At 34.5% G+C, this 27174-nt stretch overlaps 1 protein-coding gene and 1 long non-coding RNA gene across 13 annotated transcripts in view; one reads left to right on the top strand and one right to left on the bottom strand.

Moving 5' to 3' along the window:
- Positions 1-1498: 1498 nt before the first annotated feature.
- On the bottom strand, positions 1499-3322 carry LOC109550202 (uncharacterized). The gene is made up of 2 exons (XR_004523069.2): positions 2874-3322; positions 1499-1818 (listed from the first exon to the last, which is right to left on the bottom strand). It is a non-coding gene; the product is annotated as an uncharacterized lncRNA (long non-coding RNA).
- Positions 3323-3458: 136 nt separating this feature from the next.
- The window catches only part of N4BP2L2 (NEDD4 binding protein 2 like 2), a 60826-nt gene continuing 37110 nt past the window's right edge, over positions 3459-27174 (top strand). For 4 of the 12 annotated variants that reach the window (XR_012327575.1, XM_073795027.1, XM_073795028.1 and 1 more), the window contains exons 1-7: positions 3465-3616; positions 5293-6548; positions 12433-12557; positions 16278-16366; positions 16752-16828; positions 19463-19606; positions 22028-22129. Coding sequence is in view for 9 of the 12 variants with exons in the window: in XM_073795027.1 (XP_073651128.1) it covers positions 5293-6548; positions 12433-12557; positions 16278-16366; positions 16752-16828; positions 19463-19606; positions 22028-22129 (1793 nt within the window). In the remaining 3 variants the exon portion in view is untranslated. The other 8 variants (XR_002176675.3, XM_019936764.3, XR_012327576.1 and 5 more) reach the window with 6 other exon arrangements.

The following is a 27174-nucleotide window of genomic DNA, read 5'->3' as shown; positions in this document are numbered from 1 at the left end:
GAAAAAACCAAAATGCAAAACAGCATATGTGGTATGTTCACTTTGGAGGAAGAAAAGAGGAGTAAGAAAACATATATATCTACTTATTTTTGCAAAAAGAAACATAGGAAGGATACATCAGAAACAATAAAATTGTATACATAAAAAAAGGTGGCAGGAAAAAGTGTTCAAGAGATAGGGAAGAGGGACTTCCCTGGTGGTGCAGTGTTTGAGAATCCACCTTCTAATGCAGGGGACACAGGTTTGATCCCTGGTCTGGGAAGATCCCACATGCCGCGGAGCAACTAAGCCTGTGGGCCACAGCTACTGGGCCTGCGCTCTAGAGCCTGCGTGCCACGACTACTGAGCCCGCCCGCCTAGAGTCTGTGCTCCGCAACAAACAGCAGCACCCGCTCGCCGCAACTAGAGAAAGTCTGCGCTGCAACGAAGACCTACTGCAGCCAAACATAAATAAATAAAAAATAAATCAATTTAAAAAAAAGAGAGGGAGGAGAGTGATATTCCTCTGAATATATCTTTTTGTACGGTTTATACTTTGGCAAGCATATTATTCTACATATTCCAAAAGTAAAATGGAATTATCAATAATGGAAGGAAAAATAAACTAAAACTGGAAATAGAAACAAATGAACTCAAGTGTATTTCAAATGACTAACTTAAAACCACTGAAGAGGGATAGGGTAGGGCGAGAGAAGTAATCCAAGTCATTTTTGCACCTAGTACTTCGATTTTCAACCCTCAGTCTGGGGAAGAAAAACTACCTTTTTAGTAGACTTGCTTATGTAATTATGTGAATGTATAAATTCTGAAACTGTTTTATGGGTAATTATGTGAATGTAGCAATTCTGAAACTATTTTATGCAGGATTAGGCAAATAAGTAAACGTGCTGTGAGGAAACAAGGTTCTCACTGCTGAAGAAGGCAGACACAAATATGAAATGGGGAAGGCAACAAAGAACACTGTGGAATTCGATTGGAATTGTAAGTATCAACATTCATGATTTCTTAAATGAAAAAAAAAAATCTATTCCCCTCTCCCTCACCTCTGTCTACTGAGATGACCTGAAAGCAATAATACCCCACTATCAATAAGCACTCTTAGTGCCAAGGTCTTAGCTTCTAAATACCATTCTCCAAGAAAAAAACAAAAGATACCAAGACTTTTGGAGAAATTGTTGATTCTAGGGTAGGAGTAATGAATGTACAGGACAAGCCTGGAAAATCTTGTTGTGCCACAAGATAAGGAAGTGTTCAATGTGTAGGTCAAAAGGAGCCAACCTGAAGCTAGCCAAATCTCAGATAATTGGAGCATCAAAATAAATAAGGGTGGGAGAGAAGAGGCAAATCTCCCATGCAGAAGAATTCCAAACGAATTATGTAAATACCCTAATGAAGGGAGAGCACTACAGAAATGTGTGTTGGGCACAGCGACTTCCTTCCAAGGAGTACAGAATGGAAGGGGGACGGGGGGTGGGGAAGAGTAACTTTACAGTGGAAAAACCTGATAAACACGACTTTAATGATCAAATGCAACATAAACAATCATAAATTATGTTGGTAGTATGTACACTTGTTACAATGTGATGAAAATGACACTTTACCTCTGCGGTCTTCCCCTCAAAAACCCATAACCCCAGTCTAATCATGAGAAAAGCATATATAAATTCCAACAGAAGAGCATCCCACATGGTACCTGACCAGTTTTCCTCAAAATTGCCAAAGTCATCAAAACCAAGTAGAGTCTGAGGAACTATCACAGCCAAGAGGAGCCTAAGGAGAAATGACAACTCCATATAATATTGTATCCTGGATGGAATCCTGGAACAGAAAGGACATTAGGTAAAAAGTAAGGAAATCTAAAAAACTATGGACTGTACATAATATTACTGCATCAATATTGGTTCATTAATTGTAACAATATACCATAATACTGTAAGAGGTTAATAATAGGGGAAACTGTATGTGGGGTGAGGGGGATATATGGGAACTCTGTACTATCTACTCAATTTTTCTCTGAACCTAAAACTGTCCTAAAAATAGTCTATTAATAAACAAATAAATGAGAACAGCAATGGATTATAACGCCTTGAACAAAAAAGAATTCATAAATTCATACTGATAGTAAATAAGTAAGGAGCGCTTTACTTTATAGTAGCATCAGGACTAATAAATGGGGAGAGCTTGAAGGAGCTAGGGGGGAAAATCAACATTTTGTAACTATCATTGCAAAGATCAATTGCAGTAAGGATCATCAATGGAGGCAAAACCTTAGAGTTTGATTGGGAACAAGACAGCTTGGTCTCAAAGTATCTTTTCACAGATTGCTTATGAGTTGCAAGGGGGAAAACAAACAGCAGAGAAACTGGACAACACCTTGATCCGGTGATAAAAATCAATATCACCTTATAATGGACAGACAGACATCCTGTGCCTCCGGATGTAATATCCCGAGGAAGGACACAATTTCACTTATGTGGTTGTTTCCACCGATGATGCATAATTTGAATCTAATCACAAGGAAAGATCAAATAAAGGTCGATGAGAGAAATTGTATTTGAGGACGAGTCTTTCACTGTAAGGGGATGGATTGCTTTTGGTGAGCCCTCTTGGTCGTAAGCCTGTTAAGTAATCAAATGTAAATATTCCAGACTGTGGTTTTAACTATTATATTTATAAATTAAAACGCTATCGCAACGGGTTTATTTAAGTACGTATAAAAAGATTAGCAGTTTCCCTTTCAGGGACAGGAAAGAACGCATGTGAAGGAGCGGGTCTAGAGAGAGTGGGAAGGAGGTGGGAAGAGGGAAGGGACCCTCAACTGAAGATTGCCAGTTGTTCGGTTTATAGTTATTTGTCATTTAACAAACACTTACAAAGCACTTATTTTTACCAATCGCTGTTCTATAGAAGCGCTTTTCACAAATCGACTTTTTTAATGGGAAAGCTCAGTAAACGGTCTTTACTTCCTTAAACAAAAGACAGCTGTGTCAAGAAGTGATTTTTCTCATAAGTACTCTTCTCTGTTATCAAGGCTCTGCTGCAGCGATTCTCTTCTTCGATAGGAAAACCTGAGCCTGCAATTACTGACTGGCATTTCATAGAAACGTCGGCAACCCTAGTTGACGAGACCAAATGTTAACTGCCCTTTAAAAAAACTTTAAAACATGCACTGAGAGCAGCTTATGTCTCTATTTGCGGAGCCAGGCACTCACAGTCTCTCTTCCTTCAGGGGTGGCCCTAAAGAGCAGGTCGCCACCTTTCTTAGCCGAAGTTGCTATTTCTAAACAACCTCCCGGCGCCAACCTAAAAACTAGTTCCGGTCTACGTTCGTGCTCCTTAGCGCTTGTGTCAAGCAATGGATTCTGGGAGAGGCTGAAGTTTCCAGGCCGGGTGTGAACGCCGGACTTCAATTCCCACAATGCCTGGCGAGAATCCGTAATTCCTGCCGGGGCAACCGGGAGGTGGCCGCCATCTTGCGTACGGAGGGCAGACTTGTAGCTCCGCTCTTGTGGCTCGGGCTTTCAGTCCCTCCCGGTCTCTGCTTTGGGCCGTGTCTCCGTGCTTCTTTCACCGTCTTTATTGAGAGGTAAAGGTCAATGCAGAACTGTGTTATAAGGTGAGTAGACATCCCATTTTCGGTGAGGTGGGGTTGTGGTGTTGACGTTTTCCGGTTTCTTCCTTCTTCCATTAGCGACTTGGGTTCTCCCCTGCGCTTGCCTGAACCTTTTCGTTCAGCCGTAAACATAGAAGCCGGGAGTAAACCTTTCGGCCTCGGAGCTCTTTGGAATTCCTAGACAGAACCTGAACGTGTCTCCGTTGAGATAGAGAAATTGGGTGACGCGCTTTTGCCCGGGCTACCCTCTTTGGAGGTCAGGAGGCCTTAGGGTTCAGGTCGTGTATAGGCCTCTCTCTCTTAATGCAACCTCCTTTCTCTTCCTTGGGACTTTTCTGCCGTTTCTAATGAGGAAATGAGAAGGTGAGAGGCGGCCTGGGACGGGGCTGTTTCCGGAAGGACGGCGTTCTCTACAGGTGTGTCTTCTTTCAGCCTCTCTAGGGCCTACCTGTGTCGTTCTGGTTCGTCGCTTTGCCCTTTCCTTTTGCTCTCGTGTTCGAGAAGGGGAGACCAGAGAGCGGGCGGAATGAAGTATTGACTAACAGAGGCTTTTGAATTGTACTCTTGAGGGTCCCCCCAAAAATTTCAAGGGAAGCAGAATTTATCGTCGAGATAGACAAACCATCTGGAAAAGATGAGGGCTTTGGTTTGGGGAGTTGCCAGATTTAGTTTTTAAACATAATATGAGATATTTCCGTCATTCGCAGTACAACTGAAGTTATTATTTTTTTCTTTAAAATTAACGTAATACACCCACTTGGAAACCACTTTTACACTACTCGTAAGAGTACGGCCCATAAAGACTGACATTGAAGTTAATTTGACATTTGATTGCTAATGAGATGTGGTTGTCTGAGGTTTGCTAAGGACCTAGTGATTTTAAACAGGAAGACGTTTATGATGCAATTTATCACAACCAGTTTGGACATGTGTCACTTTGGTTGGCAGACTTACTCTCCCTTTTATTTTTTGAATTTATTTTTTATTATAAATAATTTATGTTTGGCTGCGTTGGGTCTTTGTTGCTGCGCTAGGGCTTTCTCTAGTTGTGGCGAGTGGGGGCTACTCTTCGTTGCGGTGCGCGGGTGCGCGGGCTTCTCATTGCGGTGGCTTCTCTTGTTGCGGAGCACGGGCTCGCGGAGCACGGGCTCTAGGCGCACGGGCTTCAGTAGTTGTGGCGCAGGGGCTTATGGCGCAGGGGCTTCGTTACTCCGCGGCATGTGGGATCTTCCCGGACCAGGGTTCGAACCCGTGTCCCCTGCATTGGCAGGTGGATTCTTAACCACTGCGCCACCAGGGAAGTCCTTATTCTCCCTTTTAATACACAGCTGTATGTCTATATCATCAAAATATATATTACTGATTCAGCTTTCCGAGCTTGCTTAAATTCTTGCTTACATCCTCTAAATTCAGAAATACATCATTTAGATTTAAAGATGAGATACATCTTTTTTTAAAAAAGGATGTTTGTTTACCTTCAATGAGACCCCTCCTTTAAATCATAATGTCATACCAATAGTAAGTGGCTATAAAGTCACAATTTTATAATTTTTGCATTTTGGGAAAATGTTATTAAATGCTTATATCAAATTAAGTTTATTTCCTGTTGTTTCTGAGGAAACTTTTGTTTAGTTTTTTTTAATATTAGCTGTTAATTCTGTGATTTATTTGCTCCTCAGATGCCTTATGGTGAAATTGAAGCTAAATCCATGGGACATGGGGAAGAACTAATAAGTGAACCACGCTATAAGAAATTGAAGTCTACTGAAGAGGCATATGTTTTCCCCCATCATGGTAATGCTAATTTTCACAGAAAGCAAAAGAAAACTGGAAATGATTGGGTCCCTGTGACCATCACTGATGTCAGAGGACGTAGTTATCCTCAGGAGGACAAAACCAAAGCTAGAAGTTTGCTGAAACCTGTGCATGATGAGATGCTGGGTAATAGACGAGATGTTATTAATTCTGTTGATTCACAAGTTTTACAGGATACACGTCCTCCATTGGTATCCACAAATGATGAGATATATAGCACAAGTAAAGCATTTATAGGACCCATTTACAAACCCCCTGAGAAAAAGAAATGTAATGAAAGGAGGAATCGAGCAGACACTATCAGTGGTATAGGTGGGAAAGGAGAACGAAAAGAGAAACAGAAATTTAATTATAAAAAATCAGAGATTGACAATGAATTATTCCAGTTTTACAAAGAAATTGAAGAGCTTGAAAATGAAAAAGGTGATTCAGAAAGCAGTTGTAAGGAATGTGAACCCTCTGAGGAACAACTCATTCCGTATTATCAGGGCCATAATAATCTGTTAAAATCTGAAGAAGAAAAGAGAAGAGATCTTACCAGTGCCCTTCAGTCATATTGGGGTTATCAGCAGTGCCTGGGGAATGAGCCAGGTAAATATCCTTATAATCGACAAGTAATACCTACCTTTTGTGACAGTTCATTTGCTTCCTTCAGGCCTGAGTGGCAATCAGTGCATTCTTTTTTAGTACCACAAGACCCTCATCTTTCCAGTTTTAACTATCACTTAAATATTCAAAGATTCAACGTTCCACCAAATCCATCACCAAATATTTTCCATGCCCAAGATGGCTTTCAGATGCAAAATGGATATTATGCAAATAGTTGTCATGTTAACTGGAATTGTTTGACTTTTGATCAGAACAATGGATATACTGACTGTAGTGACATTACCAGTAGTGACCATCCCTCTAGAAATGGCTACACTGTGCAAGATGAATATGCAAATAATGGTTTCTGTGAAACCAGTGAAGGATGCTGGAAAGCTCCTTCTGTGGACAAGCATAATCGAACGGACAGGTTTATGAACCAGCATTTTCAAGAGGAAAAGTTAAATAAATTGCAGAAGTTACTTATTCTTTTAAGAGGTTTGCCTGGTTCTGGGAAAACAACATTGTCTCGGTAAGTAAAGGATACCAAGTGAATACTTGGTAATTTATTACTTAAAAATCATAAATGATAGTTGTAATCAGTGGCAAATGCTTTTATGTTTCTAGTAAAAAATCTTTAATTTGTTATACTTGAAAATGGCATCTGATGGTAAATATTTTAAAAGATGTTTTCTGATAGAGGAAAGGAGAATTGGCATATATATTTATGTTAAGATTCTGCTAAGAGCTTTAAATATAGTTTCACCATGTAAAAGGACGGTGACGAAAGCAAATGCTATTTGAGAACTGTGCTGGCCTTCCCTTTTAAGTCAGCTATTCAGTAGGAGTTGAATTCATAGGTTGAAGACTTGGGCTTTGACTCAGTTATTTCACTTTGTGACCTTGGACAGGTTTTGCTGTTAATAATAATGAGTAATACTTATTTTTCTGGAATTATTGTGAGAAGCAAATGAAATAACCCAAGGAAGGGAATTTTGAGTGTGTTTTAAGAACTGTGCTGTGTTCATACCATTATTGACAAAGAAACTTTTTTTGGTTTCTTTAAGGAGTTTGAAATGAGCAATATCTGAATTAATGGAATTAGAACTGATGATGTTTTATCATTTGCGGAAATGTTTAAAATTCCTGTTTTTGTTTACATTTTAAAAACAGAATATTGATGCATTCCAGTACATTTGTGCAGTTGTGAAAAATAGCACAAAGAAAAACAATACAAATTCTTTGTAGTTTATGTAGGATGATTCAAGCTTTATGCTAGATAAGGAGAAAAAGGAAATTTATTTGATGTCTTTGGGTGAGGATAAAAAAGTCAAAGGAAAAAAAAAAACAAAGTCCAAGGAACCATTTTGTAAATGTTTTATATTTATTTGTAAGACACTCTGAATCACCTAAACAAAACTTCTTCAGAAGCAGGAAATCGGAGGAAGATTAAATTATGATGCAGACATTTCAAGCTAGATTGTAAGCTGTGATTTTGTAAATGAATTTGAATTTAAGTCTATGTATTTTGATTCCTTTGCAGTGAAGATTTTGTAGAGAAAATAAAATTTCAGTGCTTCTTTAGAAAGAATAGAAATTAAGAGTGAAGTTGTCTTACAAGCATGGGCATTCTTCTAGATTTAGAATATAATATCAGAGAAAAGAAAAGTTGAAATTTGGAAATCGGATGAAGAGATCTCCTAGCAAGGGCTTCTGGTACAGAATAAATGTAAGAAAGAATGATTAGGTTCGGAACAACATATTGGAGTATGTTGAAACTAAAAGTGAATGAAGTGTGGTGGTAATTCAGTAAAATTTCAAGGAGACTTAATTGTAGTGCGAAATGACAGAGGTGATTATATATAATATGTATCTTTATTTGAGGAATTAGGTTTAATAAGAATGGAAGTTATAGTCGCAACTACCATTTATGTTATCATTTACAACTTAGAGAGTACTTCCATATGTAACAGTGTTGTGAGATGAATTATAGTCTTTTCATTTTTTAGAAGGAATACAGGCTAATAAAAAGAATGAGTTCAGGTTAAAGGACTTGGGAGAAGTTACAAAAACTGCTAAGAGATCAAACTGGGGATGTAAATGGTAGTGTGTTTCTTATCTAATCCTTCAGTTTAATATCTATCACATGTGTAGCCGTATACCTGACTCCTGACTTTGAGTAGCTTGGTTAAAGAATAAAGAAGCAGGAGTCTCTCTTTAGGTCAGTACTTTTTTTGAATGAAGTAGAAATGGTTGTTTGGGATTGGTTATAAAGCCACATATTCTCTAGTGAGGAATGGTTTCATGTAGGATTTAGCTTTCCAAATGAGCTTTGAAAAAAGGAATAAAGATTGGGAGAATCAGAGTTGAAATGATTTGGGGCATTAAAAGATAACATTGTTTAGTATTGCTATGTGGTAATGAGTTATAGGGGGTTAGATAAATTTCAAATTCTTTTGGGATAGTATTTAAGTCCCTTTCTTCCTTAATTTAGTCCTTACCTATCTTCATATCCTTCTGCGCTTGGACTAGTACCCTGCCGTCCATTGCAGGAGACGTAATACTTGTCCGTTCATTGTTCTCAGGATTCTACTTATTCAGAGGTTCTCTTAAATGCCTCCACTTTTGATGTTTTGGTTTCTCATCTCACCCCTCAGTTATCCTCCTTCTGAACTCATGTAGGATTTGCCTTTACCACTCTTTGCATGTAGCATAAGCTACACAAGACAGCATTATTTTTTTATTTATTGATAGCTGGACCAGGGTGGTATGCAAGGCCACTCAGTACGTCAGGAGGTAAAGGGTTCATGAAGTGTCAGTTTTACTCAGAATTATTTGGGAAAATCACTTCTTTTTTTTTTTTTAAATTTATTTGTTTTTGGCTGCTTTGGGGCTTTGTTGCACGTGGGCTTTTCTCTAGTTGGCGGCGAGTGGGGGCTACTCTTCGTTGTGGTGTGCGGGCTTCTCATTGTCGTGGCTTCTCTGGTTGCAGAGCATGGGCTCTAGGCATGCGGGCTTCAGTAGTTGTGGCACGCAGGCTCAGTAGTTCTGGCTTGCGGGCTCTAGAGCACAGGCTCAGTAGTTGTGGTGCACAGGCTTAGCTGCTCCGTGGCATGTGGGATATTCCCGGATCAGGGCTTGAACCCGTGTCTCCTGCATTGGCAGGCAGATTCTTAACCACTGCACCACCAGGGAAGCCAATCACTTCTATTTTTAAATGTACATGATATATTACAAAAATTTATATGGTTCTTAGAAATTAAAAAAAATAAAATATGAAAATTAACTGTAGTAGACCATTTGGGGGAATAGGGTTCTCAAAATGAGGTTTAAAGAATACAATTCACTTGTTCTTACTTAAGTGAAAGTTATAAGCACAGAGTGCATTAGTTTTCTATGGCTGTGTAACAAATTACCCTAAAACTGAGTTGTTAAAGCAACAGACATTTATTGTCTCAGTTTCTGAAGGACAGGAATCTGGGTGCCTCTGGTTCAAGTCTCTAACAATGCTATGATCAAGATGTTGGCTAGGGCTGTGTTTTGGACTGAAAGCTTGTCTTGGGGAGGATCTGCATGGAATATCTCTCACAAGTTTTTTTTTTTTTTTAGATGTTGGGGGTAGGAGTTTATTAATTAATTTATTTATTTTTGGCTGTGTTGGGTCTTCATTTCTGTGCGAGGGCTTTCTCTAGTTGTGGCACGCGGGGGCCACTCTTCATCGCCGTGCGCGGGCCTCTCACTGTCGCGGTCTCGCAGCCTCTCTTGTTGCGGAGCACAGGCTCCAGACGCGCAGGCTCAGTAGTTGTGGCTCACGGGCCTAGTTGCTCCGCAGCATGTGGGACCCTCTCAGACCAGGGCTCGAACCCGTGTCCCCTGCATTGGCAGGCAGATTCTCAATCACTGCGCCACCAGGGAAGCCCTCTCGCAAGTCTTGTTGACAAGACTCAGTTCCTTGTGAGCTGTTGGATTGAGGGCCTCAGTTCCTTGCTGTCTGTAGGCTGGAGAGTCCCTTCAGTTCTTTGCTACTTGGACCTCTCCCCATTCACAGTGTGAAGAGGGAAAGTGAGCCACTTCCTGCCCCCCTATAATCTAATCTTGGAAATGAAATTCCGTATCCTGTTAGTTGGAAGCTAGTTGCTGACTCAAACCCACACGCAAGGAGAGGGGATTATATAAGGGCGTGAATTCCAGGAGGCAGGGATCTTGTAAGCCATTGGTTTTGGCTCTCCCACCACTATTTATGTAATTCTGGTGGCCTGATTTCTGAAATTATTTTCTTTTCTGGATTTGTTTAATACCATATTGGCAAGGTTGTTGTGAGAATTCGATGCAGTCATAGATGTATATATATAAGATGCTTGGCACATACTAGGTCCTCAAAAAAGACAGCGATTTTGAAAAAATACAAATCAAGTGGCCAGTGGGACCACATCTGAATTTTTTATTAGATACTTGATTTTTCAAAGTTGTAAATTTTGATGTTCTGAGAATCCATTTTAGTACCTGTCTTAACTTGTGAGGGTTCTGATAGAATCTGACTATAAGAATTTTGAAAATACTAATATTCTTAAATAATTTATTTTTGGTTCAAATGGGTGGTATGACATCAGATATATCTAGATTGATACAGGTATTTTGGAGATAATTCAGGGAATTTTGAAAAGATGTGTGAGCAGTCTGGGAGGAAAAAAATTCTCCAAGCTAAAATTACTTGCTTTAATTATGATTTATATATTTAAGATATTCTTCATTGAGATTTACTCATGTTTGATGTTGACTTGGTTTAATGATGTAAATTGATTTACTGTCCCTTCCCTCCCCACTTTTTTTTTTTATTTGGAAGAGGTTAAGGTTAAACATTTCTTGGATACAAAAGCTCCTGTGCTCTTGTAGTATGTTATTATTAACATCTGACAGATCACCTAAAAAGGTAATAGAACAGGAGAAAAAGGAAAAGAAACATAAGGTATTCAGGAAAGATGGTATCAGGTTTCTGGTATTGTTGAGTGTAACTAGGTATCATATGGTTGATGATAATCAAGATATTTTCAGGTGATTGAGCTTTGGTTTGGAATACTAATATTATGGCATTTTTATATTCTGGGTTATCTCTTATAAGCAAATAAGATGCCAAATGTGTTAGATGGTATATTTTGGGAAAATTGTGGCTGCTTAAAAAAGAAATCCAACTCCAGCCTCCCAAACAAGCAAACAAATAATTTAAACCATTTACTTTAATTTGGTTTGTTTGAAGTAATTTGAACTATAATTCTATGAGTGAAAATATATATTAAATTTTTAAACTTTTATATATGTGTTTTTATTGTTATTATAAAATATATACAATTTTATTATAACCTGAGGAAAGGAGAGATGTTTGTTATCTTAATAGTTGAAATCCTTCCTATTACCTTTTATTAGGAAGTATTCTTGGATCATCCCAGGACAGTATCATCCCTTCTACCACCTTCTACACCCTTCCCCCTCTCAAAAAGAAATTATATTGGGCTGGCCAAAAAGTTCGTTTGGATTTTTTCCATAACATCTTACAACATCTTATGGAAAAACCCCAACGAACTTTTTGGCCAACCCCAATAGAATGATATGCAATTGCCTAATGGTTGAGGGAGGGGAGATAAATAACAAAATATTTTTGTTATTGTTGGATCTAAATTATTCTTACTGTCTTTTCCCTTTTCTCAGCACACCTCCAGTCTCTTTCATGAGGCACTGGTTATGGGAACACTTGTCAGTCTCTCTGTGCTTAGAAATTAAAGATGGTATCATATTGTGAGAACAAAGCGTGATTACCACTGACTTGTTCTGAGAGTGTATTCTTTAGCGTTTAGTAATTAATTTCACTTATTAATTTAATCTCTTAAAATTTTTAAATTTGATTTTACTCTGGAGGATCATAGGTTGTTTCACAGCATTAAACCTCAAGTTCCACTTTCAGGTCATAGATGTTTGTGCTTCATAGGAATGAGTTTATCAAAGCTGTCTTCAGTCAAATATAGTTTTCCTCAGGTAAATTGCTTGCTTAGGCTTACTTGTCTTTTAGGTTACCTGTTGCACTAAATTTAGACAATTTTAGACACCAAATACAAATTCACTAAAGTTAAATCATGGATAATAGTTGACATCATTTTGGGATTGAAGAGTGTTTTTAAAAGTTGCAATACAAAAGCCACTTTAAAAAGTTTTTATTACTGGCTATTACTATGTAGATTTAAGTGTGAAGTGATGTTTGAAATCTGAAAGCTTTTTTAAGGTTCAGCTCCTATGCTAGTCTATCTGCAGTATACTTATAAGTATGTACCAGAAATTCATTTAATAACCTTTCCTTTGTGGCTTATTTCTGACGGTTATAGATTTTATATTGTAAATGGCACCTTTATGATTTCTTTTATTAACAGAATTCTGCTTGGTCAGAGTCGTGATGGCATTGTGTTCAGCACTGATGACTATTTCCACCATCAAGATGGGTACAGGTATAATGTTAATCAACTTGGTGATGCCCATGACTGGAACCAGAACAGAGGTTTGTTTTGGGCCAAGTCTCCCGGGATAGAATATTTGACTAGGAGTCAGAATACCTGAATTTTTATTCTCAACTTTTTACTTTTACCAGCTGGATGACTTTGACAAGCCATTGAAAGAGCTTTGAGACCCAGTTTTTCATCTATTAGAAGCAGTGATAATTATACTTGCCCTACTTGATTGAGGTTGTGAAAATCAGAGAATGTGGTTAGAATATTTTTTTAACTGTAAATAGTGTATATAAACTGTTACAATAGAGGTATAGGATATTTTGATAGACTTTATTTTATACCTCATGAAAAAATTCAGAAAACTCTTGATACTTTTGTTACGTATTCCCAAAAGTTATTTCCTTGAGTAATGCTAATGTTTTCTAAGGCTTAATATTAATGCCCGTGAATATTAAAAGTTTTTTTCATTGATGTCACTCTACAAAAAATTTACTTAATACATTTTTTAGAGGTATATGGGTCACTTTATTTTCATTTTGGAATAGTAGTTCTTTCTTAACCTTGGCTGCACATTTGAATCACTTGGGGACCTTTTAAAAAAAGTTATGCCTGAGTCTTAGCCTCAGAGATTCTGGTTTAGTTGATTTGGAGTGGATCTAAACATCGGTATTTTTTTGAAAGTTATCCATATATTCTAATGTTGCAGTCAGGATTGAAAACTATTGATCTAGAACTATGTAAGTACATGCTTATGCTATAATCTATAATTTCTTTTTTAAAAGAAATTAAAAATGCATTGATGATGAAACATTATTTAAACCTAGAATAGAGAGATTATATTGAAGCCCACACACCCATCACTCAGAATTATTATCACTTATCAAGATATTGCTATATTTGCTTCAACCCTTTTGCTTTCACTCCGCCCTCCTTTTTTAATTTGCTGAAGTATTTTTTTAAAGCAAATTCTAGACATCATACTTCACACATTTCAAGTAAATCTTCTTACTTAATTGCAGTGCCATTATCACACCTAAAAAACAAAACAAAACCCAATTCCTTGACATGATGTAATATAGTCTGTAATCAGATTTCCCCTATTGTCTTAAATATTTCTTTACAGTTGTTTTAATCAGGATCTAAACAAGGTCTTTGTAGTACATTTGGCTTTATGATTCTTTTAATTAAGTTAATCTATAGCAGTTTTCCCTCTTTTTGCTCTCCTACCATTAACTTATTGCAGAAACTTGGTTGGTGGTTCTGTAGAGTGTCCCATAGCCTATGGTTGTCGGTTTGCTTCCTTGTGGTAATCATTTAACTTGTAGGATTTATTAGGTTCAACCTTTTTTTTTTTTGTAAGTAAATGGTTGTCCCATTTTTAGTGATGGTAAGATCAGTAGCTTCAAAGGGACGGCCTAATCCCTGATTTATTCAACAATGAATTGTTTCCTTAATCAGTTATTTCATTAAAGTTTGCAAAATGGTGATTTTCTAGGACTTTCATTCTTTCTGTGTTTAGTAGCTAGAATTCTTCTGTAATGAAGAACTTCCTCTTGCCTAGAACTAGCAACTAAGGTTACCCTGAAGTACAGTATATACAGGAAAAACAGAATAAATGCTTTTCTTTTTTAATTGTCAATTTTCAGAGTAAGGAATTTCATTGAGGATGCTTTTGAGTAAAAAGTTTAAATGTCAGATAAGTTTGATTATAAGATTATTTCCTACTATTGGTTCTAGGATTTCTCCAAATAGAGAGTAGCATAAATTTAAAGAGAGTAGCATAATATTTTAAAATATTACTTCTTTTTGAATTTTTAAAATGCTGCAGCGTTACTGCCCAAATCCAATAATGATGATGTTACAGTTCCAAAAAGTGCTTGGAGTTATTGGCCCAGAGTTAAGGGGAGTAGAAGTAGGTGATTAAGTGGAATGAGCCAGTATACCTTTGGTGAACTGGGAAGTTTGTTTCTGTGAAACATTTTTTTCTTTTTGCAATACTAGTTTAGAATATTTCATTAAAATGTTCGTGCCATGTGAATTCTACTTGCTGAACATATTGGTGTGTAGATAAACTACTGGTTTTATTAGTATAATAAATAGGGGCTTTTTCAAGGTAATTTTTAACCTTTTTCAAAGCAATAATAACTAGCAGTCATTAGACATTTTGAAAATTATGAGCATTACATTTAATTTAGGGCAAAATTTCTCTTTTCTACAAATATTTATTGAATACTTTTAAGTGCCAGGCATTATTCAGGGAATATGTATCTGCCTCATGTTTATTAGAAGGATCTAAATTGATCTTTAACTGCTTATAAGTTAAAAATATCTCCAAGGTGTCATTTTTCTCTTTCTTAGAGTATGGTGTTTAATTTGTTTAAGAAAATGACTCTCTTTGAGTAGTCAAACATTGTTTACTTAGGCGCTCTATTCTCCTGGAGTGCACTGGAATGTGGTATTGGGTGTTGATTATTCATGGAAAGAGAATAATCTCCCCATTCCTGCAAATCAGAGATTTATTTGGTGAATAAGCTCCTCTTGTAGATAAGCTCCTCTTGTAGAACATAACTCCTTGGAGGTGTAAGCCTGTCAGAGATTAGGAAAATTAATACTTTTTTTAAAAATGAAAGTTTTGATCATTGTTTGGGGATGGAGCAGTGGGAGTTGATAGCATCTTGGTATCCTATTTATGACTTAGATTCTAAATGTAGTATTTAGAGACATCTTCTCCGAAATAGATATTCCACCATAGTCATTACTTCTTAACTAACGTTTAGAATTTTGTCTGCCCTTCGACATCTATGTAAGTGTTTTCATTGTGTAGAACTTAGTGGTTTGAATTCTAAATCCCAGCAAAACTTACATATCATTGCATTTTGCCTCAGCCTTTTAAATTTTATAGTGGGTTCTTAATTATCTTGCCTGTTTACACTTAAGAGGTACACACATTCCTGTCATTATGAGTGGCTCACTGTGGCACTAATTCTCACCTTATGTGGGAAGAGATGGCATAGGGAGAGGGAGATATGGTTTGGAACAGTTCCATTGTAGCTCAACTCCTAATTTCAGAATCATAGTCCTAAGAAATATCCAGTCAGTTGAACTGTGGTATTTAGGGACTTGGTATATAAGTAATGACAAATCCATAGCACTTTTTTTTTTTTAAAACTTAAGTCTGTCTTACTTCAAAAGCATTATTTGTAATTATAGAACATTGGAAAATAAAGATAAGCATAAAATGCATATATTCCCAACACCTACAGAAGACAACTTTTGGTGTCTTAGTAACTCTTCCCACATCTTTATATTTTGACCAAAATAAGATCAGACTTACATGTTATCTTATAAATTGCCATTTTCTTTTAACAGTCTCCATCTTCCCATGTCAATAAATGTTTTCCTCTTTTCATACTCAGACCATATTCAAATGTAACTTGTTCCTACATTTTCTGTAAATGAAAGCTCTAGACTGAAGTCTTTATTAGCTGTTAAGTTCAACAAAATATTTACCCTAAAATGTCCTTTACAGCTAATTTGTCAAAACCAGCATCTGGTCTGGAGAATATACATTGCATGTGTTTATGTCTCTTAATTCCATTTAATATAGCAGAGTGCTTTTATTTTCATGGCTCTAACTCAAAAGATTACACGGTTTTGGTTTTAAGTACAGGGATGTAGGAAATAGCTTAATGTTTAAATTTTATTTTGTGTATTTTTATCTAATAGTTCTGTTTTTTGCTTTTGTTTTTTAAATTTATTTTTTATTTCAGCAAAACAAGCTATCAATCAGGGGAGATCTCCAGTTATAATAGACAACACTAATACACAAGCTTGGGAAATGAAACCATATGTGGAAATGGTAAATATGAGATATGAGAGAGTTTTTATATTATCAATTTTTTCATATTCTGAAATTTTGGTTACATTGATCTTTATTACTAAAACAGTTGTCCTTGTTCTCTGAAGAGGTGTGTTCATTTGCTTAGTTTTTTTAAAAATTGGGAATGGTGCTTATTAAGCAATATGTTTATCTTGTTAGTTTTGCCTGGACTTGAGGATAGTAATTGGAATTTGTCCATTAAGTGGTCTTAAAATATTTATAAACTGTATTATTTTAAAAGTAAAACTTTTCTTGGTTGAGCAAATTTAGAAGTATTGTCTAAGTGAAATTTATATCTGTCTGCCATCTTTTTACTTTAAGACGTATTCCCTGGGTTTTTGTTTTCTTCTTTTCTTTTGTGTAGGCCATAGGAAAAGGATACAGAGTAGAGTTTCATGAACCTGAAACTTGGTGGAAATTTGATCCTGAAGAATTAGAAAAGTAAGGCACTCAAAAAATTTGTAATCCCTTATCTTTTTTTTCTTTTTTTTTCTCCTTTACATGGTCAATTTCTTTACTAGCTTTTGCTTGTTATATCTTTGGTACCTGTGAATAGGGACTACTACTACTCACTTTCTGTTAAGAGGAACATTGACTTAAATGCAAGGTGTTTGAGGATCTTTGCACTGTTAAATTTCATTAAATATTTCTTGTTAAGTGTGTTTGTTATTTTTCTTACGTGAATTTCCGCATTGTTTCCCAATTTGTTGAATGCTAATGGAGATCCGGAAAACTGAGAGAAAAGTTAGGACTTTTCCCTCTGCTTTTTAGCTAGGCCACTTCTCTGCATTGCCTTTCCAACTTCATCTCCTTCCCATTTTAGATCCCATCACCCTTTCACCTGGTGCTTTTATCTCTCCCCTTTTCCCATCTTTACTGCTACTGATCCATTATCCCATACCCAAGATTCTGGGAATCAATGTGTTTTGGAATTCAGATTTTTTTTTTTTTTTTTAAATTTTAGAAAGGAAGTATATAGTGCATATACCTAATTGTAACACTCCTAGCAGAGTTTGGGGCAGTATGGTATATAATCAGACATCTTAATATTTCTGCAGCAGATCACGAATGGTCAGTCTAAGTAGAAAGGAAAGATTCTACATTGTTTAATGTTAATTCTGAGTAGATCATGCTGCCAAATGAGTACAGGTGTGGTTAGACTTTGCTGCTACATGAGTCAACAGAAAACTGAATTTTCAGAGCATTTTAGATTTCAGGATTTGTGGTGAGAGATGGTGGACTTGTATTACATTCAACCCTGCTCTTCCATTTGTCTTTACCTTCATCCCTTTCCCCTAGTTTTCCTGACTATGACTCGTTTTTCTTTCTTCATTTTCACTCGGACACAACCCCCTTTTGGAAACAACTTTAAGATGTAGTTCACATACCTTACAATTTACCCATTAAAAGTGTACAATTCAGTGGTTTTCAGTGTATTCACAGAGTTGTATGACCATCACCTCTCTTTGTAAAACCATTTTTTCTTCCCACCTCAGTTTGCCCTCTTCTAGCTTAAAACTGTTATTCTGTGTATGGTGTTCAACTAATTTAATTCTTCCCCCTTGCCTTTCATTCCTTTTGTACCTTTGAATTTTTATTCCTTTGGTTACCTTTCTTTCCCTTTCTGACTTGCATGCCAAATCAAATTTATGAAGAGTTAAACTGATAAATATTATTAATATCTGGTATTGTTTGCCTGCCTCTGTGTATATTGCACCTCAGGTAGAAGAGAGTTTAAAAACTAAAGATATTTGGGTTATGCTGAATAAATGGATTATTGAAATTGTTATACAGTTAGGCTTTATTTACATTTGAGACTGTTGAAATGTATTACAATTCTTAATATAAATTAACTTTACAAAATAAAGTAAGTTTAACTGATATCTAGTATAGTTTGACAGATTTTTTTGGTAAAGAATTGGTTGAATCATCAATTTTGACTTCTTGTGGGTTTCTATAGCTTGGCCAATTTCAACCTTGACCTCAGATCTCTCTTTTTCTCTCTCTTTTTTATTTTTCAATCTTCTATTTTTTCTCTCTCTTGCTTTCTCTTCTCATCTTTAACCTAAACATCAGTAGTTTTGAAATCTAAACATTTCTTTTATGTCTTTTTTCTGGAAAAATGAGTTAGTTTTAGTAAATCTAGAACTATAACATTAAATATAAAATATGTTCTGTGTGTTTTGCCATGTCCAAGTCAAGTTACGGAAAACTACAAGTATAGAATACATTGTAAAAATTTCTTTGAGGGTCAAGAATAATTTTTAAACCACTTTTTGTTATCATAATTAAACTCACAGAAAAGTACATAAAATATAAATATGTAGCTTAACAAATTTCTTATAAAACAGATATTCATTTAACCATTACCCGTGTCATGAGAGCATTACCCACTTTAGAAGTTTTATGAGTTCCTTTTCCCAGTAACAATTTCGTAATTCCCTGGTAATTACTTACTTGCTTTTCCTTAAAGCTTTTTTTTTTTAAAAATATCCTTTGCTTTAGCATCATGGTTTAATTTTTTCTCAAACTTTATATAAATAGAATTACAGTATATATTCATTATATCTAGTTTCTTTCACTCAACATTACGTTTGTGAGATATGTACAAATTGTATCTGTAATAATATAGTTTGGTATCAATAATAATTTTTTTTTAATAACGCAAGTGTGCTAAAATAACTTTTAAAAGTGATATATATTTTATATTTATTTTTGTCAGTCCTGGAAGCCCACTCAATTCTTCTATAATTTTCAAAACAGTATCTCATAATTTTTTACTCTTGTTTAAAAAGAGGGGAAGATTAACTCAGTGGTTCTGTGAATCAGTAGTTAGTTCTGTGTGAAGAAGGTGTAATTAGTTAACATTTTGCTGTGATTTATGGTATCTTTAAGCTTTTTTAAGATATTGTTTAAACCTGAGAGAGCCTTTTTTTTTAATGTGAGGTGTATCTTCTGGTATTTATTTGCAAAATGTAATTTGAAATCTGTACTCTATTACTCTAAAACAGTTTAATCTCTAAGCCTGTACATTCTAAAAGAAAAAAGAATTAAAATCCTTTTCTTTTTTGGTAGGAGGAATAAACATGGTGTTTCTCGAAAGAAGATTGCTCAGATGTTGGATCGTTATGAATATCAAATGTCCATCTCTATTGTAATGAATTCAGTGGAACCGCCACACAAAAGCACACAAAGACCTCCTTCACAGGGGAGACAGAGGTGGGGAGGCTCTCTAGGCTCACATAATGAAGTCTGTGTTACAAATAATCATTAAGTTGGTTATTTTCAGCTAACGCATTTGTTGCGTGCCCTTGAAAAAAAAATTAGAGAGCCTGTCTTGAAGTTTAAGTAGTTTCAAATTTAAAAAAAGGCTACTTTGCCTCACAAAAGATGTTCCCAGCAAGTTGTTTAAATTCTAAAGTGTAAATAAAAATTATATAAAATTGTATTTTAAATGTTTTTATAATCTTTTGTTGTAATACCTTTGTTTATTATGAAGATACCTGAGTAGAGTGGGTAGGAACCAGAATGTTTTTCTATAATTGAATTTTAAACTAATTTTATCTTTTGTAGATAATGTCAGACAGTTTTATAGTTCATACCGAAATTCAACTTTTCATAAAACTTTAGTATTTTTCCTTGACTATCTTAAATATATAAGAAATACTAGTTATAGGCACCTTAGTTGATTCCTCTATTCATTATACAGGTAAAATTATGTTTCTGCAAATTCATCTGTGTGAAAAAGTATTTCTAAGCTATAACTAGCATATCCCTTCTTTAAAACAAAATTCTCTATCAAATACCACACAGTAAGTGTATCAGTCACCTGGGGTGTTTTCTCCGTAATATACGTTTTCATCACCCTTCTTCTTAAGCCATCTCCTATCTCCCCAAACCCCTGATTCTGGAATGCATAAACAGGGCAATCACTATATAGTTTGCAAAAGCTCTTCAGGCTGTTTTGATAGTATATCACTCTTCTCTATTTAAATTAACACAGTGTAATTCTAATATAAAAAATATTCTAGACAGTTCCTTAGCATTAGTTGTAGGAAGATGTGTCCCATAGGATATTTTACTTCTCCAGGTTTTAGTTTTTCTGTAGAGACAACTGTATCTCACTGGATAGTTTTTGTTGGATTGTGTTCTATCACTTAAAATTTTTAAATTGAGATGGGATTCATTTCAGAGATCTTGCAGTTCATCCTAACTTTGCTTTGATTTATCCATTTTTAGGAAAAAATGGAGCTAATTACAACTACTTTTAAAAATTTTTATGTTTTACATGATAGTAGTTTGTCCTTTAAGTTTTCTTTCTCCTAAACCAGCCCATTCCTAATCCCATAATCTTTCTTTTTTTTTCTTTAATTTTTATTTTATGTCAGAGTATAGTTGATTAACAATGATGTGTTAGTTACAGGTGTAGAGCAAAGTGGTGAATCCCATAATCTTTCTTCCAATGTTGTTTTAAAACCTTTGGTGTTTTTTCAGCTGTAAATGTTCTCTCACATCTTTATATTACTTTTTAACTAATATTAAATTATTAAGTGATATTAAGTTGTAAGACTCAAAGCTAAATATTAGTACACAGCAAGGTCTTTATTGCATTACCTTTAGTGAGATAAGAATATGATTTCTATTTATTTGTACTAACAGTGCTGTTTACATTTAAATGGGTATTACCATGCTTTATTTTGTGTAACACATATGTATGTTTGTATATATTTGTTCATCCTAACTAAATATGATGTAGTAGGAATATGCTAACTCATGTTTGTGTGTCAATGTATATATATTTATTTATATCAATACATACACACATTTCCATTATTCACTATTTTCATATATTTTTTTGTTTCAGAGTAGTACTTCTTAGTATTTGGGCTTGCTTTTCCCAGCATTTTATTATGTAAATTGACATTTTGAAATAGTAAAGGATTTAATTTTGTGACAGGTAGGTATATACTGTGTGTCCCTTTCCCTTTGTCCTTATAAAACTTTACTCAGAAATAATAGTACTGTAAATCTGTAGTATTTGAACAGTAGCCAGTTTATTTCGAGGATGTAGAGAATTGCCTTCGGAAGATACAGATTATGAGGAAACATGTTCATGATAGTAAGTCTAAAATAAATTTCCAGATTTTATTACAGATTCAACTTATCCCCTAGTACTTCTGAATAGTAAATAATCATGCAGAGATTGTTAATCATTGCTGATTATTTTTAAAAATTATAAATGTTTATTGAGGCAGGGAAATTAACATTCTGGAAGACTTTTTTTTTTTCTTTTTTTGCCGCACTGTGTGGCATGTGGGATCTCAGTTCCCTGATCAGGGATTGAACCCGTGCCCCCTGCCTTGGAAGCATGGAGTCTTAACCAGTGGATCACCAGGGAAGTCCCTAATGTTTTTTTTAAGACAAAATAAATTAAAAGTTCCCCCAAGTATTGTGGCTAATTTTATTGTATTTTTTGAACAATAACAGAATAGAGGAATGAATATGCAATAAAAGATACCAGAATCACTATTATAAGTCATTGCTTGATGTTAAAAATCTGAAAAATATGAAATTTACCAAGTCAGGATTTTTCATCAAAATTTTTTCTTCTATTCAGATATATTCTTTTTTTAAATTTAGGTATATTCTTAATGGAATAGTTCCCCCAGCTGCTACCTGCCATTCTGAGTTGGTCTCCATCACAAAGAATAAAATGGGCATTACTCATCATATTCAACTAAGGTGAACATTTTAGTTAAACAGAATATATTGATAGCTTCTAGTTTGGTTCAGAAAGATTAACTTGTTTTTTCATAGGCTTTCATAACTTGTTTTTTCATAGCCTTGTTTTTTCATAGGAGAAGTGAAAAATCACTTCTTTTTGATAAGTAAATTTATAGTTTTCTATATGTCATAATACTGCTAATAAAAATATTTGTGTGGTAATTAAGTTGAACTTTTGATACTGCTTTTTACATTGATAATCTTTCAGTATTCACCTTTCTGAAAAAAAAATGTTAGCTTTTTAATATTTTAATGTCAGTTTTAAAGTAAAATTGTTTACAAAAGATTGGGTTGTATTTTGTTGGTGGTATGATAGGGTGGATTTAACTATTTGAAGTTTGCTTATCTCTTGCCTAATTAATATAGGTTATGAAATTTTCCAGTTTTATATATTGGTAAGTTTTGAAAGAGTTCATGATTTCAAAGGATATAAAATATTTATTTTGACCATAATTGAGTTTTTGTTATTGTAGAAATGTCTGGTTTTCTGAGCCTGGTTTTCTAAGTATTTATAAAGAAAATTGGTGGTGTTCTCTGAAGAAATGCATTTGTTCATGTATTATGTTAGTATTGGGTTGGCCAAAAAGTTCGTTCAGGTTTTTCTGGGATAGCTTACAGAAAAACCTGAACGAACTTTTTGGCCAACCCAGTACCTTGACCAGATAGGTTTACTAGCCTTTATTGAAGTTTTACATAGTATCGTAACATGAATGCAATAACTGAGAATTCAGTTATTAGGGCTGGAGTGTTTTTGTGTGTGTTTGTCTGCAACCCATATAAATAGAGTAATGCCGCTTAGTCTGGAATCATAACAAAGTATTACTTAGTTTTGTTACAATGAGCATTCAGAATAAACATTTGGTGGCAGCAGAACAGCAGATCCAGTTAGCTGTTTATAGAGTTTAATTTTGTAGATTACAATTTATAAATAATTTTTTCTCATTACAATTGTTTGCTGTAATTTTTGTGAAAGGAGAGGGATTATTGGGTATATTCTTTGGTGATGGTTGTCTTTCTTTACAATTTAAATAAGATTGGCATACCAATTTTTATTTTAGTTTTTGAATTAAGGTATTATTAAAACAATTGGTTTCCCTGTATGTATGCCAGATTTTCTCCTTAAAATATCCTTAGGATTGCAGGAAGTAGTATTAAGTTCATTGAAATAGATTCTGAAAGAGGAGTAATTTGGTGATTGTCTTGTGTGTCTTTTTTATTCCTTTTTTTTTTACTTTGCTAAGCAGCATTTAAATAATTCAGTTGATTCAAATTGCCAAGGTCTCAAGTCTAAAAAATATTCAATTTTTCATGGTTTGTAAATTTCAGAGCAAACCTTGAAAAGTTTATAATTATGATTTTTGCAGCTAAAATCAGAAAACTTGTAATAGAATGGTTATACTTTACATTCAATATCTTTATGTAGACTGCACTGAATGGCATAATTTTTGTCATAGAATATACATGTTTGTAAACTCAATTTTGAATGTATCTCCTATGGAAATTCTTAATACATTGTTGCTGTCAAATTATGCACAGGAACAAGGGGAAAGAGTAGCAAAAAAAACTCTGAAAAGAGAGCCTCAAGAGTAAATAGTTATTTTTGAAGCTAGGACTGTGTTTGGAGAGTTTTGACTTTTTGGTATCTTTAATAGAAGTTTATTTTAGTCATTTAAATTAGAAATAATCTTTTTCTTTCCTTTCCTCCTAACAAATTTTGTTAAGCCATACTGTGACCCCTAATCTTAGAACTAGACAAAGTCACATTAACAAGCAGGTGAATGACTGAAGACGTCATCGGGGAGTGTTGTCTAGTTGTTAATATTCCCATATTGTTTTTTAAATTGAACTGTTTGTAAATTAATGGGAAGATTGAGAGATTTTGAGATGACCTATTGCGCTTTTTGCCTCTCAACTTTATTGGTAACTAAGGGGAAAAAAGTAAGAATAATCTGTTCATTCATAGTTAAAATTGTGTTCAAGTTCAGTACAGTCCATTAAAATACACTTTATTTGGATTTTTTTTTTTTTTTTGCAGTTTCAACTGTATTCTCAGATAGGACATGTAAAATTAAAGTTGTACCCTACAACTAGTAATTACAATAATCGCACAGCTTTGTTAGTGTCTCTTCAGTTGTAATTCTGGACTCTTCAGTTTTTTTAGTATATCAAAATGAAAGAAAATTTGATTTGGGGGAGGTTTGTGGGTTCTTTCTCTTCTTTTATTCTTCTTTCTTTTTTATTCTTTCTTAATAGTATTAGAAATCATGTTGCTTTCTTGTTTCTATCAGTCTTTTCCTGTACATGTTTTCTTTTTCTTATGTGCATTTTCTGTTCAGCTATCCTCATGTTAACTTCATAACATTTTTAATGAAGATGATGGGATGGTAAGTTACTGTCAAAAATGGTGATAACTTATTTCCCTCCTGTGTTCCACTGAACTCATGTTTCCTTATGAACCTTATTTAATCATGTTAAACTTATAGGTCACAGCTTTGCAGTTTCCTGACCCTGTGGTATAGGTAGAATTTTGATATGAAAATACTTGGAAAGATTTATATAGATTTTTAGTCTATCAGTGTTACTCATTGGTTAGGAATCCCATAAACATAGCGTAGTACTTGGATGTATGTATTTGAGGAAAAATTCTTTTACAATACTCAAGCCTCATGCTGATAGACTAGTTGATAAATAGTAGTTGGAAATTCACTGTTACGGAATCCACTGTTATGTCATGATTCTCTAATCTGCCATTCTTAAAGAACTGAATGCTTTTGAAGGAAAGCTGATGGCTAATTTGAGTTCAGCTTTTACAAGTGATTCTTCATTTCTCCAGTGCTGCTACAATGAGGAATAGGAATTTAACAGCAACAAGCCTTAATTTAATAATACTTATTTAAGTAGCTGCCATTTAGTTAATGCCTGTCAATGCCAGGCCCTATTCTAAATGTGATTTATTACAGTTTCTAATTTTTTTATAACGACTGTACAGTCTCAACTTTTTTATAAAGAGGAAACAAAAACTAACACAGTTTAAGCAATTTATCCTATGAACATAATATCTCTAAGGAGCAGTGTTAACTGGGATTCAAATATAGTTCAGACATATTCCTCACCATATCCCATTTTATCTTTTAAACCACATTTTATCTTTGGTTAAGTTATTATTAATTTAGGGTGGTTTTTTTTTCAAGGTAGGAAAGAAATTCCAGTGGAGAGTTGAGTGCATCTTTATGGTACCTTTGAATTTATAGGGTTAGAGGTATGTTGACTTACTAGTGAAGCTGAGTGAAGAAATCTGTAAGTGGCTATTTATTTAGAATGTTTAATTGAAGTCAAGATTGAAAGCTAGGATGTCATTTACTGTATAAACGTTTTCTATAAAATATACATTGATAATTGATAATCATATTTCAGCAACATCTTTTCAATTGAAGTTTCACATATGCTGTTGTGCTTTAATGTTTACCTTTTAATATCTCCTGATTTTAATTAGCACTTGAAATGTGTAGTATTCAGTGAATGGATAGTTAAATTATATAAGCTGTTTGTTTTGATGATTAATTTTGAGGCAGTATTTCCTAAACAGATCAACACTATTTGTAAGTGGTCTTAGTGTATTTTTCTTTTAATGTCCACTTATTACTTAAGTGTGCTAGCAGTAGCTGTTATGGAAATTACATCAGTTTTCTGATTTTCTGAAGAATTAAGGATTTTTTCCTTTTGTAATAATTAGCATCCTTTCTCTTTTATGTTGTTTAAATTAATTTTCTAAAATTAAAGAACAGTAAAGGAGCCAGTTACTTAAGTTTGCTGTATAAATAAAATATTGAATTAATTCGATTCTGCAAGGAAAACATTTAAGTACAGAATGAAGAATTCTTACTGTTGACTATTTGCCTTATTTTGTTTTAGTTAACTTAAAAAATAGAAGGGCTGGATCTTGTTTGGTTTTTCTTAATTCCTTGAGAAATTAAAATTCCTAGTTTGTGGCTTTTTTCATTATTGTTTCTAAATGTGAAATCAGAGGTGGAATTTTTGTTAGAATGGGGAAGAAATAACATTGATTTCATAAGTAGATTAAGATAGATTTTGGTTCACAAAACTGGAAAGCAGTACGTCATGGGATTGAGATTATTGGAATAGTGTATGATGTAACACTGGCAAAGATGTGGTTAAATATTTCATTTTGAATATAAGTAAATTGAAGTATTTACAGGAAATGTGTTAGGAGGCCTGGGCTAGACATTTTGAATTAATTTAAAAGTAGTGAGAAAAAAATTTTTTTTTAATTCTGGGGAATGATAGGAAAGAAATTGTTAAAGCTAGAAGACTAGTGGTCTCAAAAGTGATATTTCTCCCTCCCCATCTTCCCTTTGCTGTGTAAAGACTAGTAGAGCCCAGGTATTACATTAAGAAAGATTATCTTGTACCCTTAAGGGCCATGAAAGCATGGTCTTCCTTGTCTTGTGTTTGGAGCTTTGTCCTTTAATGAGTCCATAAATATTTGTTGAATATTAGTCCTAGTCTTCTCCTGAGAATAGTCAACAACCTCTTGAAATTAAGGACCCATTCATCTAAATAGAGCAACTTTATAGGGCAGTTTGTAATTTAGGAAACATGGAAATATAGAGTGTGAATTAGTTGTGTTTGATACTTGCTAGGAGAGAGAGTGTCCAGGCAGAGAGGAAGGCTTATCCATTTAACTTGTTGTAGCTAACACCATCAGAGACTTGTTTGAGGTTTTTGAACCTCACTAGTAGTCCTTAGAATTGTTGTTTATGATCAAAAAATTAAATACTAGAATACAGGTAAGTAGAGCAACCTTGAGACTTTTGATTTTCTATTTCTCTTAGAGTCATTTAGAGCTTATTTTCTTATTTTTTGCTTTAACACTTTTATTCTTACTCTTAACTTTCCCCATGAGATTTCATCATTTCTCACTTGGACTTAGTAGTCTCCCCACTTTTATCTTTGCCACCCTATAATTTTATCCACAGAATAAC

This window comes from Tursiops truncatus, chromosome 18 (genome assembly GCF_011762595.2).
Source record: "Tursiops truncatus isolate mTurTru1 chromosome 18, mTurTru1.mat.Y, whole genome shotgun sequence".
Lineage (NCBI taxonomy): Eukaryota > Metazoa > Chordata > Mammalia > Artiodactyla > Delphinidae > Tursiops > Tursiops truncatus.
The sequence above is the reverse complement of the archived record's forward strand: the minus strand, read 5'-3'. Positions and strand labels throughout refer to the sequence as shown.